The sequence below is a fragment of the Anarhichas minor genome, unplaced genomic scaffold (genome assembly GCF_050575085.1).
Source record: "Anarhichas minor isolate MPS153535 unplaced genomic scaffold, ASM5057508v1 ptg000051l, whole genome shotgun sequence".
NCBI lineage: Eukaryota > Metazoa > Chordata > Actinopteri > Perciformes > Anarhichadidae > Anarhichas > Anarhichas minor.
In genome coordinates, this window is record NW_027466497.1 from 3,629,213 (window position 1) to 3,641,595 (window position 12,383).

Sequence of the window (12,383 nt, forward strand, 5' to 3'; positions counted from 1 at the left end):
TTGGCTGCCAGGCACACGGCCGTGGCCAGGATTGGTAGGAATGTGCGGTGCTGTGACCTGGTTCTCTTTGGGTCGGTGTGACCCGCTGAAACACCAGGACAATTTATGAGTGAATACCACTCATACCTTTTAATTTTTCCCAACACGGCTTTACATTCAGCTACAGGAATAAAGCTGTAAAATGTTACATTATATTATTAAAAAGTCGTAGAGACAGCATTTATGTACTGTAGGCCTATAGATATAGATATAGAAAGTCTGTCTGTAATCCCTGGTATGTTACAGGGCACCACCAGCAGCTGTTGGTCCTTCAAATAATCCGCCCACCCCCAACTGCACCACATGACACACACACAATACTCAAAAATAATAATAGATCAGTACAATAACTGTCCTTTGGAAATGAATTGTCATTAACACACACAGGCAAATGCAAGATATATTGCCTGTCTGCCACATGATGACTTCCCATTCATTTCATCTGCTCTCTACATGGTGAACGCCACAGCTGCATCAAGCTGCTGCATTCAGCCACGGCACCACCAGGAAACAAGGGGATTCTGCTTTCAAAATAAAAGCAAAGCGTTTGTCACTTTGGGGAGCGTTGGGAGTGTTTCCACCACTATTTATCTGATAGACAGGTCAGCTATCTTGTATAACGTCTTATCTCATATTGAGGATTGGATGACAGCTTGATCGATTGATTGTTTGGGCCTTTAAAGTGCAGTACTGTGGGATGCAAGGTAAGAGTATTTGTATTTTTAAATCACAGATGTAATTTAAAGTGCTTGAATAAAGAAAACAAGCTGAGCTGCACCTCTCTCTTCCCATGTTTCCTGTCCATTTTCATGTCTCCACTGTCACAATTGAATAAATGTCTAATGCCAAAAAGTACATTTTCAAAATATGAAAAATTCAATTAAATGACGTAAATAAAATAAGATCAACAAATTGTAATGGACCGACTCCACTATTATTATAAAATCATCTTGTCTTTCAGCCACTCAAACCTTATCTTGCCTGCTTTAAAATCATATTTTAAGACGTTCATACATTGTTAACCCAAAGGTTACAGGGCTCAGCATCTTACTTTTACTCTAGAGCCTCAGGTTTATCCGACCCTGAATAATGGGGATGAGTTAAACAATACATAAATAAAAGTCCAGTCCTTGCACTGGGTTCCTTAAATCTTTTCCATTTGGTACTGTTTTCAGTCGCTTCATATCTTTTTACAAAGATCCAGAACGAAACCCTCAATGCACTTGTAGTTATATTTCGTTGATTCTCCCTTAATTATGAGTCCATATTTGACATTACTTTCCAGTTATTTCCCTCTAACATCAACTTGCATTTGAATGTTTTTACACTGAAAGTTGAGACCGGACGTGGTGTTGTCTTCGTTACCCGCTCGCTTCACAAGGAGAACCCCTCCCTTTCTCCCCATTCACTCCTGTGCAGTGTTTCATACTGAAAGGTAAAGATGCGAATTCACACTGCGACTTGTTCATCAGTGAGCGGATACTTCAGCAGGCAGGCTGCCCCCACAGCCTGTCTGAACTGCTTCATATGACATGAGCGTTTTCATTTCTTCAGCTAATGACTATGTCTGCAGGTGAGGAGACTTGTGTCGCCTGTTGCTCTTATGCCTGTCTGCCGTATTGTGTTGCGCTGTCTGTCCTCTGCTATGGTGGCTGCCTTTTTTTAAAATTAATTTGTGCATGGAGGAATTGTTTTTTTGATATATTTGATTCATGATGTAGATATTGGATGATTATAAATGGGCACTGGTGCTTGGCAGGTTGCGTTCTGTTTTTCTTCTTCTTCTTCTCACAATTAGACATCAAGCTTTGATATGGTGTCGGCAGTTCAGGTAGGCTGATGCGTGATGTTTTCAGAAGGAACGTCGTGCCAAACGCCATCAAAGACAAAACTATTTCATGTTTTTGGGGTTATTACCGAAAATACACTACATATCAAATTAAATTAAATATGGATCTCAAGTGTTTAAAAGCAATGTGTTCATTCGGCGTAGAAAGAAGCCTCAATCCGTTTTTATTTTTTTTGCAAAATTCCAACTTTATTCCTGCTTCAACTGCAATTTCTTAGGATTTTTTTGCAATAAAACGCACCGCGGAGGGCGGCAGCTACCAATGCGAACCATTTATATATATATAAGTTAAAATGCTACAGAAATAATTGTTGCTTGGTGTGTTCGGTGTATGCCGAAATATACTGTTGCCCCTATAGATTCAGAAGCTGCGTTTTATTTAACAAGAAGTCTAACTGTTGCTTGTCAGTAAAGATTGATATATTAAAATACCATATTTTTGAATGGAGTTTTGCGTGACGTTCTTTCCATTCATGAGGCGTATCGGGGCCACAGTTTATTGGACTGCAAACGCTGATAACATTACGTCTATTTGGGAAGGTAATTGTTCTGTTGTCTGCTGCTGTTTGCTCAGGTCATAGACACGACAGGCTGTGTTTGCAAAGCCATGTCATATAAAAGGAGAGCTTTGAATCGAATGCATTCGGCAATGCAATAGTTGTATTAAGGCAGGGAGGTTCTCCACATGTGAGGCAACAGCTGGATTCTCTAAGGATTCTCTGTGTATTCCCTGCTGTCCGTGCAGACCTCAGGTGCATCCCGGCCAGAGGGTGTTGCGTTGATTCATATTTGGTTATTCCGCCTGTCACATTCTCAAGGCGTCAACCCGACTCCTGACGGACGAGGAAAACCCCACACCAATTATGGAGTCCTGTCTCATTGGAATAGAGAAAGCGTCTCAGACAAGCTCGATTAAAATTGCTCCTTTAGGCCTAATGTCTTATTTGTTTGGCTGAGTGTCAATTGCTATTCAAACCCAAACAACCTTTAGAAATAGCTGTCTTCTTATGGATTTACTCTGGTAGGAGAACATTGTTGGAATAACAGGGAACCGATTCTAAAAGCTTAAATTAAATGAATAGCAGTGCTGCTTGCATTTGATATAGGCCAAACTGAAGATGTTAAATCTAGTTAAATGTGTCCAAGCATGTTTGCCAACGTGGAAGGCACTTTACCTCTATACGTGCATATTGCTTATTCATAGTGGAGTTGTTGAATTATTTATTTGCAGATAAGCCTTTAATGAGGGGACATCCAGGTGTTGTAAGTACAGATAAATAGAGAAGAAAAAGTAAAGAGTAAGAAATAAGAGGTGTATACCAGAAACTACACAAGAATCCTGTGCTTGAGTAATCAGATCTCTGCATGCACACATGTACGTGGAGCTGTCCACTTGCCGGATCCCATAGATGTCACCTATTATTTTAGCCTGTTAGCTGATGCACAGCATATAATCCCTCATTCTCACAGGTGAGGTATTGTGACCTTTCACAATCCAACCCTGGAACAGCAGCGAAGCAGCTTTGCTGTGAGGTGGTGGAGGTTGAGCTATGTCGGCTCTGCCAGCCCTGCCTTGTAATCAGTCTTGCTGTAAAAAAAAGACAGAGGGACAGTAGGCGCTTCTCACCAGTAGGCAAATAATTCCTTGATTGCGAGCTCCTCTCTTCTCAGGAAAAGCACAGACATTGTGATTGCAGGCAGTTTTGATGCAGGTAGAGACCACCTTATTCTCCTAAAACTTGCCTCCTTTAAAGGTAGCGCTATAATAATCAGCTATCACCAAGAGGCAGACACCATGAATGACTGCTGTGTATGAATCAGACCTGTTTATTAGCATTTTCACATGTTGACAATATGTTGTGCAAATGATGATGTAAGAGTTTTAACAGTGACATCAGCTCAATGGTAAATTGACAGTTTGATATATTAATCTTGACCCCTGTTACTGTACTATCCGATCTATATGTTTTTGTTACGATAATGTCAAGCTTTATGTTTTTAAGCTGCATTAAGTGTTTTTTTTTGGGGTAGCAGAACATGCTGTTGACATGTTAGAGCGGCTGTGGCTCTGAGGTAGAGCGGGTCGTCCTCTAATTGGTGGCAAAATACTGAACCCCAAATTGCTCCAGAAGTCTGTGCATGAATGTGTGTTAGTTTAGATCTCGATGTGCAGGTGGCAGCTTGTATGGCAGCCTCTGCCATCAGTGTGTGAATGTGTGTGTGTGACAGGCGGCAACCACTGGTTTTGACAAGTGAAGCCAATGCGGAAGTTCCTTGCATTCACTCCACTGACCAGCAGGGGGCGACTCCTCTGGTTGCAAAAATAAGTCAGATTGTATGGAAGTCTATGAGAAAATGACTCTACTTGTCACTTGATTTATTACCTCAGTAAATATTATAAACATGAGATTATGGTCTCAATCACTATAGTCTCAAGTTTTCTTCAATACAGCATGATGTTCATTTGGTAAATAATGGTCCATTTAGAGTAAAATAGACCATAGAACTCGAGGCTTCAAAACCTTCAAAAAACTATTTCTAAATCCCTCAGATAGTAGATTAGATCTTGCTGAGAAGTGAAAATTGTTCCAACAGCCTTTCGATGGCTATTTAGGCAAGTGTGTGTAGTCAAGACCTGATAAACACTGAAATACAGTCATGAAAATGCTAGTTGAAATGCTGAAACAATGGTTAAGGCCTCGGTGTGCTTCAAACGAGGTCCTTGTTGGATCAACTATAAGTGTTTAAAACCTCAGTAGTGGAATCAAGAGGGGGCTGCTTTACAATTTTTGTAACTTTACAAAATAGACAATCCGACAAGCATGCCCTCTTCACTCACAAGTGCTCCTCTTTTAATTTATCTCACAACTGCGTCCGTCCACTATGAACGCTTTGGAGGAGAGACTTTATGAATGTGTGCGCTGTTATCCTCCATTTACAAATCACTCAACCACTTCTCCCTCGTCTCACCCTCGGACAGTTAGACGGCATTCAAACACTCGACAGTCCACTGACTTGTTGTTCTCGCTAACGAGAATAGCTGCTCTGTGTGTCAACATTGTTAGTCTGCAACAAAACGTGCACGCAGGCTGAAATTCAACCGAGGTGTTCTGTCGGGAGATGCAGTGACTTAAACCAAGGACGAGTAGGAGAGCTATGGGCAAGGAGAAGTCAGCTAGCCGCTAAGCTATACTTGCATTCTTTCTAATGGCCAGTAGGGGGCGACTCCTCTGGTTGCCAAAAGAAATGGGATTGTATAGAAGTCTATGAGAAAATAACGTTACTTCTCATTTGATTTATTACCTCAGTAAACATCGTAAACATGAGTTTCGATCTCTAGTTTGAAGTCTTCGATACAGCGTGATTTTCATTTAGTAAAAGACCGGAGTATTCTTTAGGGCGTGGCTACCTTGTGATTGACAGGTCTCCACCGATCTGTGTTTTCTTCTTAGATTGTTTACCCTTTCTCGGTGTGTTTTAGGTTCATGAAAGTTAGCCGTAACATTTTGGTCGCCTAAAAATGTCTCATTCAGCGTTCGGTTGTACTTAGCTCCACCCTTTAGTGTCACTTCTGGTTGCAAAAAAACAAGATAGAGAAAGCCAAAAATCAAAGATGGCGTTAATTAATATGCTAAAACTTAAAGCTTCAAAACAGCATTCCCAACTAGAAGAGTAAAGGTGAACGCCCCCTCAAGCTGGAACAGGAACAACCCCCCACCCTCCTTTAACACTCTGTATCATCTCTTAGTCCGGGTCTATTGAGCATTTATATCAAGCAAAAACATTTAATATCTTAAATTGAGAATGTTCTGAAAATCTCCTGGAAGCTTTCTAAATTACTCACAGCAGCATTGTTCTGTCTGTGTGAATGGGACATTTATTCCCATACCAGCCTTGAATCATTAGGCACCTTAATGTGCTGCTACATAATCAATGAATAATAGTGGGTGGTTTAATAACCCAGGCCAAGAATCCTTGAAACACTGGGAAGAAAAATCTAACTTTTGCGGAGGTGTTGCTCGAGAACCTCTGACATGACAAGGAGACATCTCGGTTGCACACACTGCTTGAAATTCTGTGTAAGAACACCAGCTTCTCTCTACCTTCTAAAAACGAGTATAATACAAATCCATTTGTGTAAGGAGTCCACTGGTAACCGTGCTGTATTCAATTTGGGGCCTAACCAAAATGATCGATGGAGGATTTCACATCCTGAAACGTGAGTTAGTTTTAAATACAGCAGAAATCTTTTTTGGCAGACTGTAGATGAGACGAACTGTTGGTTCAGAAGGTTAAGTGGAATCTTGTCTCACACGGAGGAAAATTAAGAACGACCTCTCTCAACCGGCACAGCCACGGCTTTTTTTTTACGTCTAATATTAAATGCAGAGCGATTGGAACAGAGCAGGGTCTGAAATTAGAAGCCGCCAAACGTGGGTAAGTTGTTGGCAGAGTGGTGGGGATAAATCACAAGGGAAAACACACAACAGAAAGACAGGCTTAGCACGGCTAGTGTATGACGGCATAGAGCTACACATGTGGAGGTCGCTTGCAACTGCTCCATAAAAGCACTGCTATTGTCTGTAGACACTGCAGCTGCTAAAGTTCCCGCGTCTTGCTTCAAAACAATACGAGAGGAGAGCTTTTCTTCTTTGTTAGTTAACATTAAATGTAAAATATGGCCTTGCTCTTCCGGACTCATTCTAAAAAAAACAAAAGGGCGAGCGGTAGAAGAGAGAGTGAATGAAAAACAAAGTTATTTACTGATTGTTTCATGGCGGATGCGCTCTAAAGCATAAATAAATAACAAACAATCAACAGATGATTTACTGTGGAGACAGTGGTTTCATTTTCCTTCTCTGCGTTTTATTCATTACATCAAACGTGCATCAGTTAATAATATGCAGCAAATTGGCAAATTGAACTGCAGGCTGCAGAGTACGTTTAACACGGCCACCACCAGCAGCCCTCGTCCCATATCATGTTACTTTCTCATTCTGACAAATTTGCCTAATATTTGCAGGTCTTTTAGGCCGCTATGGAAACGTAGACAACAATGTGCAGGAAGAACCTTTTAGATCCTTTAAAAGTATAGTCTTAAGCTCATAACAAGACTGTGACGAGGGAGAAAAGAAACATATTGACAATAACTGTTGATAGAGGGCAGAATAGTTGAACTGGTCAGACATTCTTCAACATCTACAGATACATTCTGCAGATTCCACTCAAGTATGTCAGAAATGGACGAGCGCATTCAGCCAGTGGATCTTGATGTGCACTGGGCACCAGCTATAAGTTGATTGATTTATGACCTAAATGCAAATCATGTCTACTCGATACGCTCAAAAGAAATTACAGATTAGCTCATATTTGAATTCAGTTCAATATCCTAAAATATAAAAACCCAAACCCGTTATTTGTGCTTTTTTTCTCCCACTTTTGTTGATCCATCGTCTCTCAGGGAAAAGCCCTCTACAAGTCAGGACCACAAGATAAGCTAACAATGCTAATAGTTTTCTTATTGTCAGTGAAATCTCATGAAAACACCAAAACCAACGATGTGTTAGTCCGCCTCATTTCTTTTTGGACAAATCTACCCACTCAGTGACTTTGGAGATGCTAATGTCACACACTAGTTTGATTTTCTTTTTTTAAACAGCAGTTGTTTGGGACTGTTTTCATCGACAGATTAATCCACATTTGGTGGTCTAGTGAGTATTTGTGGCAGAAGAACGGTGATTGTGGGATTGAGTCAAGAAACAGTGTGTCTCAGGGATGTGTTTTAATAGTTTATGGACAACAATGGAGCTCTGTGGCACAAAGGAGAATGTTGGAAAAATGAATTCAGTGTTGATTCCGGTCTTTTCATGAAATTTGTCGACAGAACTTCATACGACAGAATATCACCAGACTTTTAAACATCTTTGTTTTTAGGAATGCGTGCTAAATAAAACCTAAGAATGTTGCACACAGTCTATCTATGAGCCTTGAGCTGTTTAGGACAACACTCTGGAACAGGGCTGCTGGCAATAAGACGTCACACAGCAGCATATTCATATCATCTCAAGCTAATGGCTCCAAATTCCATCTGACAGCTCAATTGTTTTTTAGTCACGCCGGCCGTGTGGCTGTAGGGCGGGAAGTGCTTTGGCGGTCCATCACTTTGGTCCAGACTGAAATATCTCAAAGCATCAGATGGATTTGTCTGACATTTGCACACATGTCTGCTGCCCTGAAGATGAATGACTCTGGTGATTTTTGTTGTTGAAAACGTTGTGAGAGAAATGTCTCAGATGGATTGCCATGAAATTTGGCACAGGCGTTCGTGTTTCCGTCAGGACGAATGGTAATAAATCCGGTGATCCTCAGACTTTTCTTCTTGTCCTCAACTCAAAATTTTATATTCGTTAAAAACTTTGGTTTACGACCAAATACCTGCAAAACATAAAACGGCCATTATGTTGTTTTGTAGGCACTTTTATGATCAAACAATGGCGATCAGCGCTAACCTAATTTAACAATTTAAAGCCACCTTCTGTTTCACCAGTTGAATACCGTTCATGTGAACTAGCAAATGGTCAGAAATCGTCTCGACAAATATAATATTATATATATTTTAATTGTATTGTTAGAGAATTCTCTGTTTTTTCCCCCCACTCCCTGTGGATCCACTTACAGCTTTTGTTATTTCCAGAGTGCAGTGGCTCTTCTTCCTAATCAAACCAGCAAGTAATTTACGACATAGTTTTAGTCTGTCAGAAGCTCATGCCTCCCATTAGCACAGTGCAGGTTTAATAGACAAAGCCGGTTTCTATACAGCAACAGGTTCTCGTGGCAGAGCAGCAGCTGGGTAAACAGCTTGATGTGGGCCTGTATGCTGCCACTGGTCCTCACAAATCCCTCGCCTCTCCACTAGGCTGCTGCTAGACAGTAATGAGCTGGGACAGAGAACTGAAAGACTATATCTTTTCATATATTCTATTCTACTCCTCAAGGTCTCTTAGAGAAATCTTAATGCCCTCAAGTGTACAAAAATGAAATAAAGTTAAAGGTTATTTTTCTGTTGAGCCCCTCTGTATCGTAAACAAACTCGGACTGTAAAACCTTCTGTGCATGAATACATTTTTCCGAAAAAAAAAAAAAAAACTACCGGGGTTCAATGAAGAGTAATTGCTAAAGCGCTGCAGTGAACATAAGAATGGATGCTTCTCTCTGTGGATGATGGTATGAAGGACACTAAATGTGAACACCACTGGTTATAGCGCTGTTGTCTCTTTATAATCTGCTGTAAAACTGTGACTCACTCCAACAATAAGATGTGTCTGAGATCAGTGTGAGGTGAAGGATGTAGAATTAGTCATCGTTATTCTCCACTTATCATGAATCAGATTATTTCCATCCACACAAATAATTAAGTGCATCAATGTTGTTGTGGAAATACTATCTACAGGTATATTTATGAGACAGCCGTGGCCGGTGGCATTATGTTTACGGCATTATATTGTGCGTCGTAAGTCCGCCCGCTCCATACTAGTGAACGTGATATTTATTATCAATTTCACACAAATGTCTGATAGAATAAAATGATGAAGTGGTGACATTTTGCACAGACTTGGATGGGAAACTGGTCTGGTTGGCAGAGGCGTACAACCGCGAGGCAGTACTTCTAGTTTTCCTACTTCTTTCACAGATAGAAAGATATAACTGTGTTTATTTATTATGCATAATGTTTTTAGGCATGAGTGAGCTAGACAGTTGGAGGGGAATAAAAGGAGAGGACATTTTTGTAACTGATCTCAGAAGCCCTAATCTATTTTTAAATATTCTGTCTAACAGATGTCTCTGTGTGCGTTACATTATTAAGTGAAGTTAATGGTCGCGCTGCAATATACACCTGATTTTGAGAGGATTCTGACGCTTGTTGTCATAATGTTAATTGAAACAGTTGGCTGTTGCTTTTGTGAACCATGATCTTTATTTTCTCTGGACAACCAGATTATAATTAATTACAACTACATAACCACATACTTATGTACCATGCAAACGTTCCGTGCAGCAGTTTTCAGCAACAACAACTCCTGTTAATCAGTAAAACAGAAGTTTTTGTTCATTTTTAATGATCTACATGAAAATGAAAGTGGATCTAAGGATGTCCTGAACTGACCCATAGGCTCAGGATCGGGGGAAATCCAGTCATTTTTAAATAATATTGCCTAGCTTTCGGCTATGGAGGCAGATGTTTGCTCTGGGAAGGACAGCTGTCAAAAAATGCCCACTTCTGTCCTGATAAAACACTAAAAATCACATCAAGGGAAAGCTTCAGGCTTTTCCTAATACAGAATATATTCAGCTGCAAAACACATCAACGTTTCTTTATACATTTCTATGCAGTCCTGTTGATGGCTAAGTGTGTGCTGAAATGTCTGATACTGATTTTCCTGCACTTCAGTTTGGAGATGAGAGACTGTCATTTGTTGAGGAGTCAAAGAAACCCTCACAGATGATCAGCAACCTGGATAAGAGATGAGAATAAAAGTTTCCATATCTTACACCTAATATGAGTACAAGGATTATTACACACAACAGAGACAGAGGTATGCATGTAAAAAATACAGTACTGATAATAGAACCAAGGGATATCTGGCCAAGGGCAGAAATGTCATTAGGCGCTAGATAAAAAGTCACCAAGTGATGACAATCCTGTGGGGACCATGAATGTATGTACTGTATGTTGATCCATAAAATAGTGAACCAACACTGTCAACATCAGAGTGGCACGATGACCCGGTGTCAAAGTCATTCGGAATAATCCTCTGAACACCATGAATGCCTCCAAAAAATTCAATCCATCCCATATTTGCTGAGATATTTAGTCTGGACCAAAAAAGTGGGCCAACTTACACACATACGAAACATGTGTGTTAGATTTAGTAGGCTATAGCTATTATTTCAATTTGTCAGGTACATATTTATTGATATTTAAGTTAGTATAAGTTCGGAATTGGACAGCAAATACTGAATATAAAAGAGCTTGGATCACACTCTGGGCCAGAAAACTTGATTTGAACATCCTTACTTAAATATGGGCTCCTGTCAAATTCACATCAAGCTAACACAAGTATCCAAATTCAATGGTGATAATGAGACAACAAATAAAATGCCACACCACATAAAAAGTTTAAAGGTATACCTTAATCTTATTTTTTCACCTTGTATTTCTGTTTAATCTTATTTCAGGCCTCAACGCAGCATGATAACATCTGTTCACACTCCAGGATCTCCACTAGGCAGACAGTGAGGACCAGTCGCCACTATGCGATGTGTGTAAGGTACCAGCGGCAGTGTTGTGGCCCCAGGCGGGATGCTGCTGACGGCCGGTCAGTATGACTTTGCTGGACTTGTGGCTGTCGCGCTCCATCCCCATGTGCCTGCTCCTTCAGAGCCTTGTCCTCATGGCCCTGTGCTTCCCCTCGGCCAGCATGTGTCCAAAGGGCTGCGTCTGCCAACGCGACCCCCACCTCCACGGCTTCAACGTGACCTGCAGTCAGTCCCGCCTCAAAGAGATCCCCCCGAGCCTCCCGGTCGACACCGTCCTGCTGAGGCTGGACCACAACCAGATAGGCGCCGTGCCGGATCAAGCCTTCCACGGACTCAGGCTCCTGAGGGAGCTCAACCTTTCATACAACGCGGTGGAGACCTTAGGGGAAGGTGCCTTCAGCGGCATCGAGGCGACGTTACAGGTGCTGGACCTCTCCCACAACCGCATCACTAGCGTACACAAGGATGCCTTTGCTCGGCTTAAGGCCCGCGTCATTGTGGACGATAACCCCTGGCATTGCGACTGCGCCCTCCAGCAGGCCATCGGCGGGATGGCCCACAACCACGAGGCCGTCGCCCGGGTCCTCTGTAGGAGCTCGGAGCACCGTGACCAGGAGGGTCGACCTTTCTTGGCGGTGGATACTGACCTCTGTAACCTGGCCAAAAGGACCACAGACTACGCTATGCTGGTGACCATGTTCGGCTGGTTTGCCATGGTCATTTCTTATGTAGTGTATTATGTCCGTCAGAACCAGGAGGACGCCCGACGCCACTTGGAGTACCTCAAGTCTCTCCCCAGCAAGCCCAAGAAACCCGACGAGGCTGACGACATAAGCACTGTTGTCTGACAGCTGTTTCAAAGTGACACGAACCTAATGAACACCAAAATGTTTATTGTAACAGGACCCACATTTGTAGTGTTTACTATTTCAAACTTTTAGGTGATGTGAGCGTCAAATCTGCTGAGAAATCTTTGTATTTTAGGGATTCTGTCGTATGTTCTTACCAGGGTTTGTTGATGTCCGATCTGAGATGAGATGAGAAGGAAGGCCAGAGAGTCTAATAGTCTAACACCAACATTGTCTTTTTCTACAAAAATTGCATATGGAGCTTTGAAATTTTTAATCTCAGGTGCAAACATTGACATGATAATGGCTTTTTATAGATGAAAATTTGG

General features: G+C 41.5%; 1 protein-coding gene across 1 annotated transcript; it reads left to right on the forward strand.

The window, feature by feature from the left end:
* The first annotated feature begins 11,206 nt into the window (after positions 1-11,206).
* lrrc3b (leucine rich repeat containing 3B) lies at positions 11,207-12,054 on the forward strand. Its single transcript, XM_076075377.1, has one exon. The coding sequence runs from the start codon at positions 11,272-11,274 to the stop codon at positions 12,052-12,054; it is 783 nt and encodes a 260-aa protein (XP_075931492.1). The 5' UTR covers positions 11,207-11,271.
* Positions 12,055-12,383: the final 329 nt, after the last annotated feature.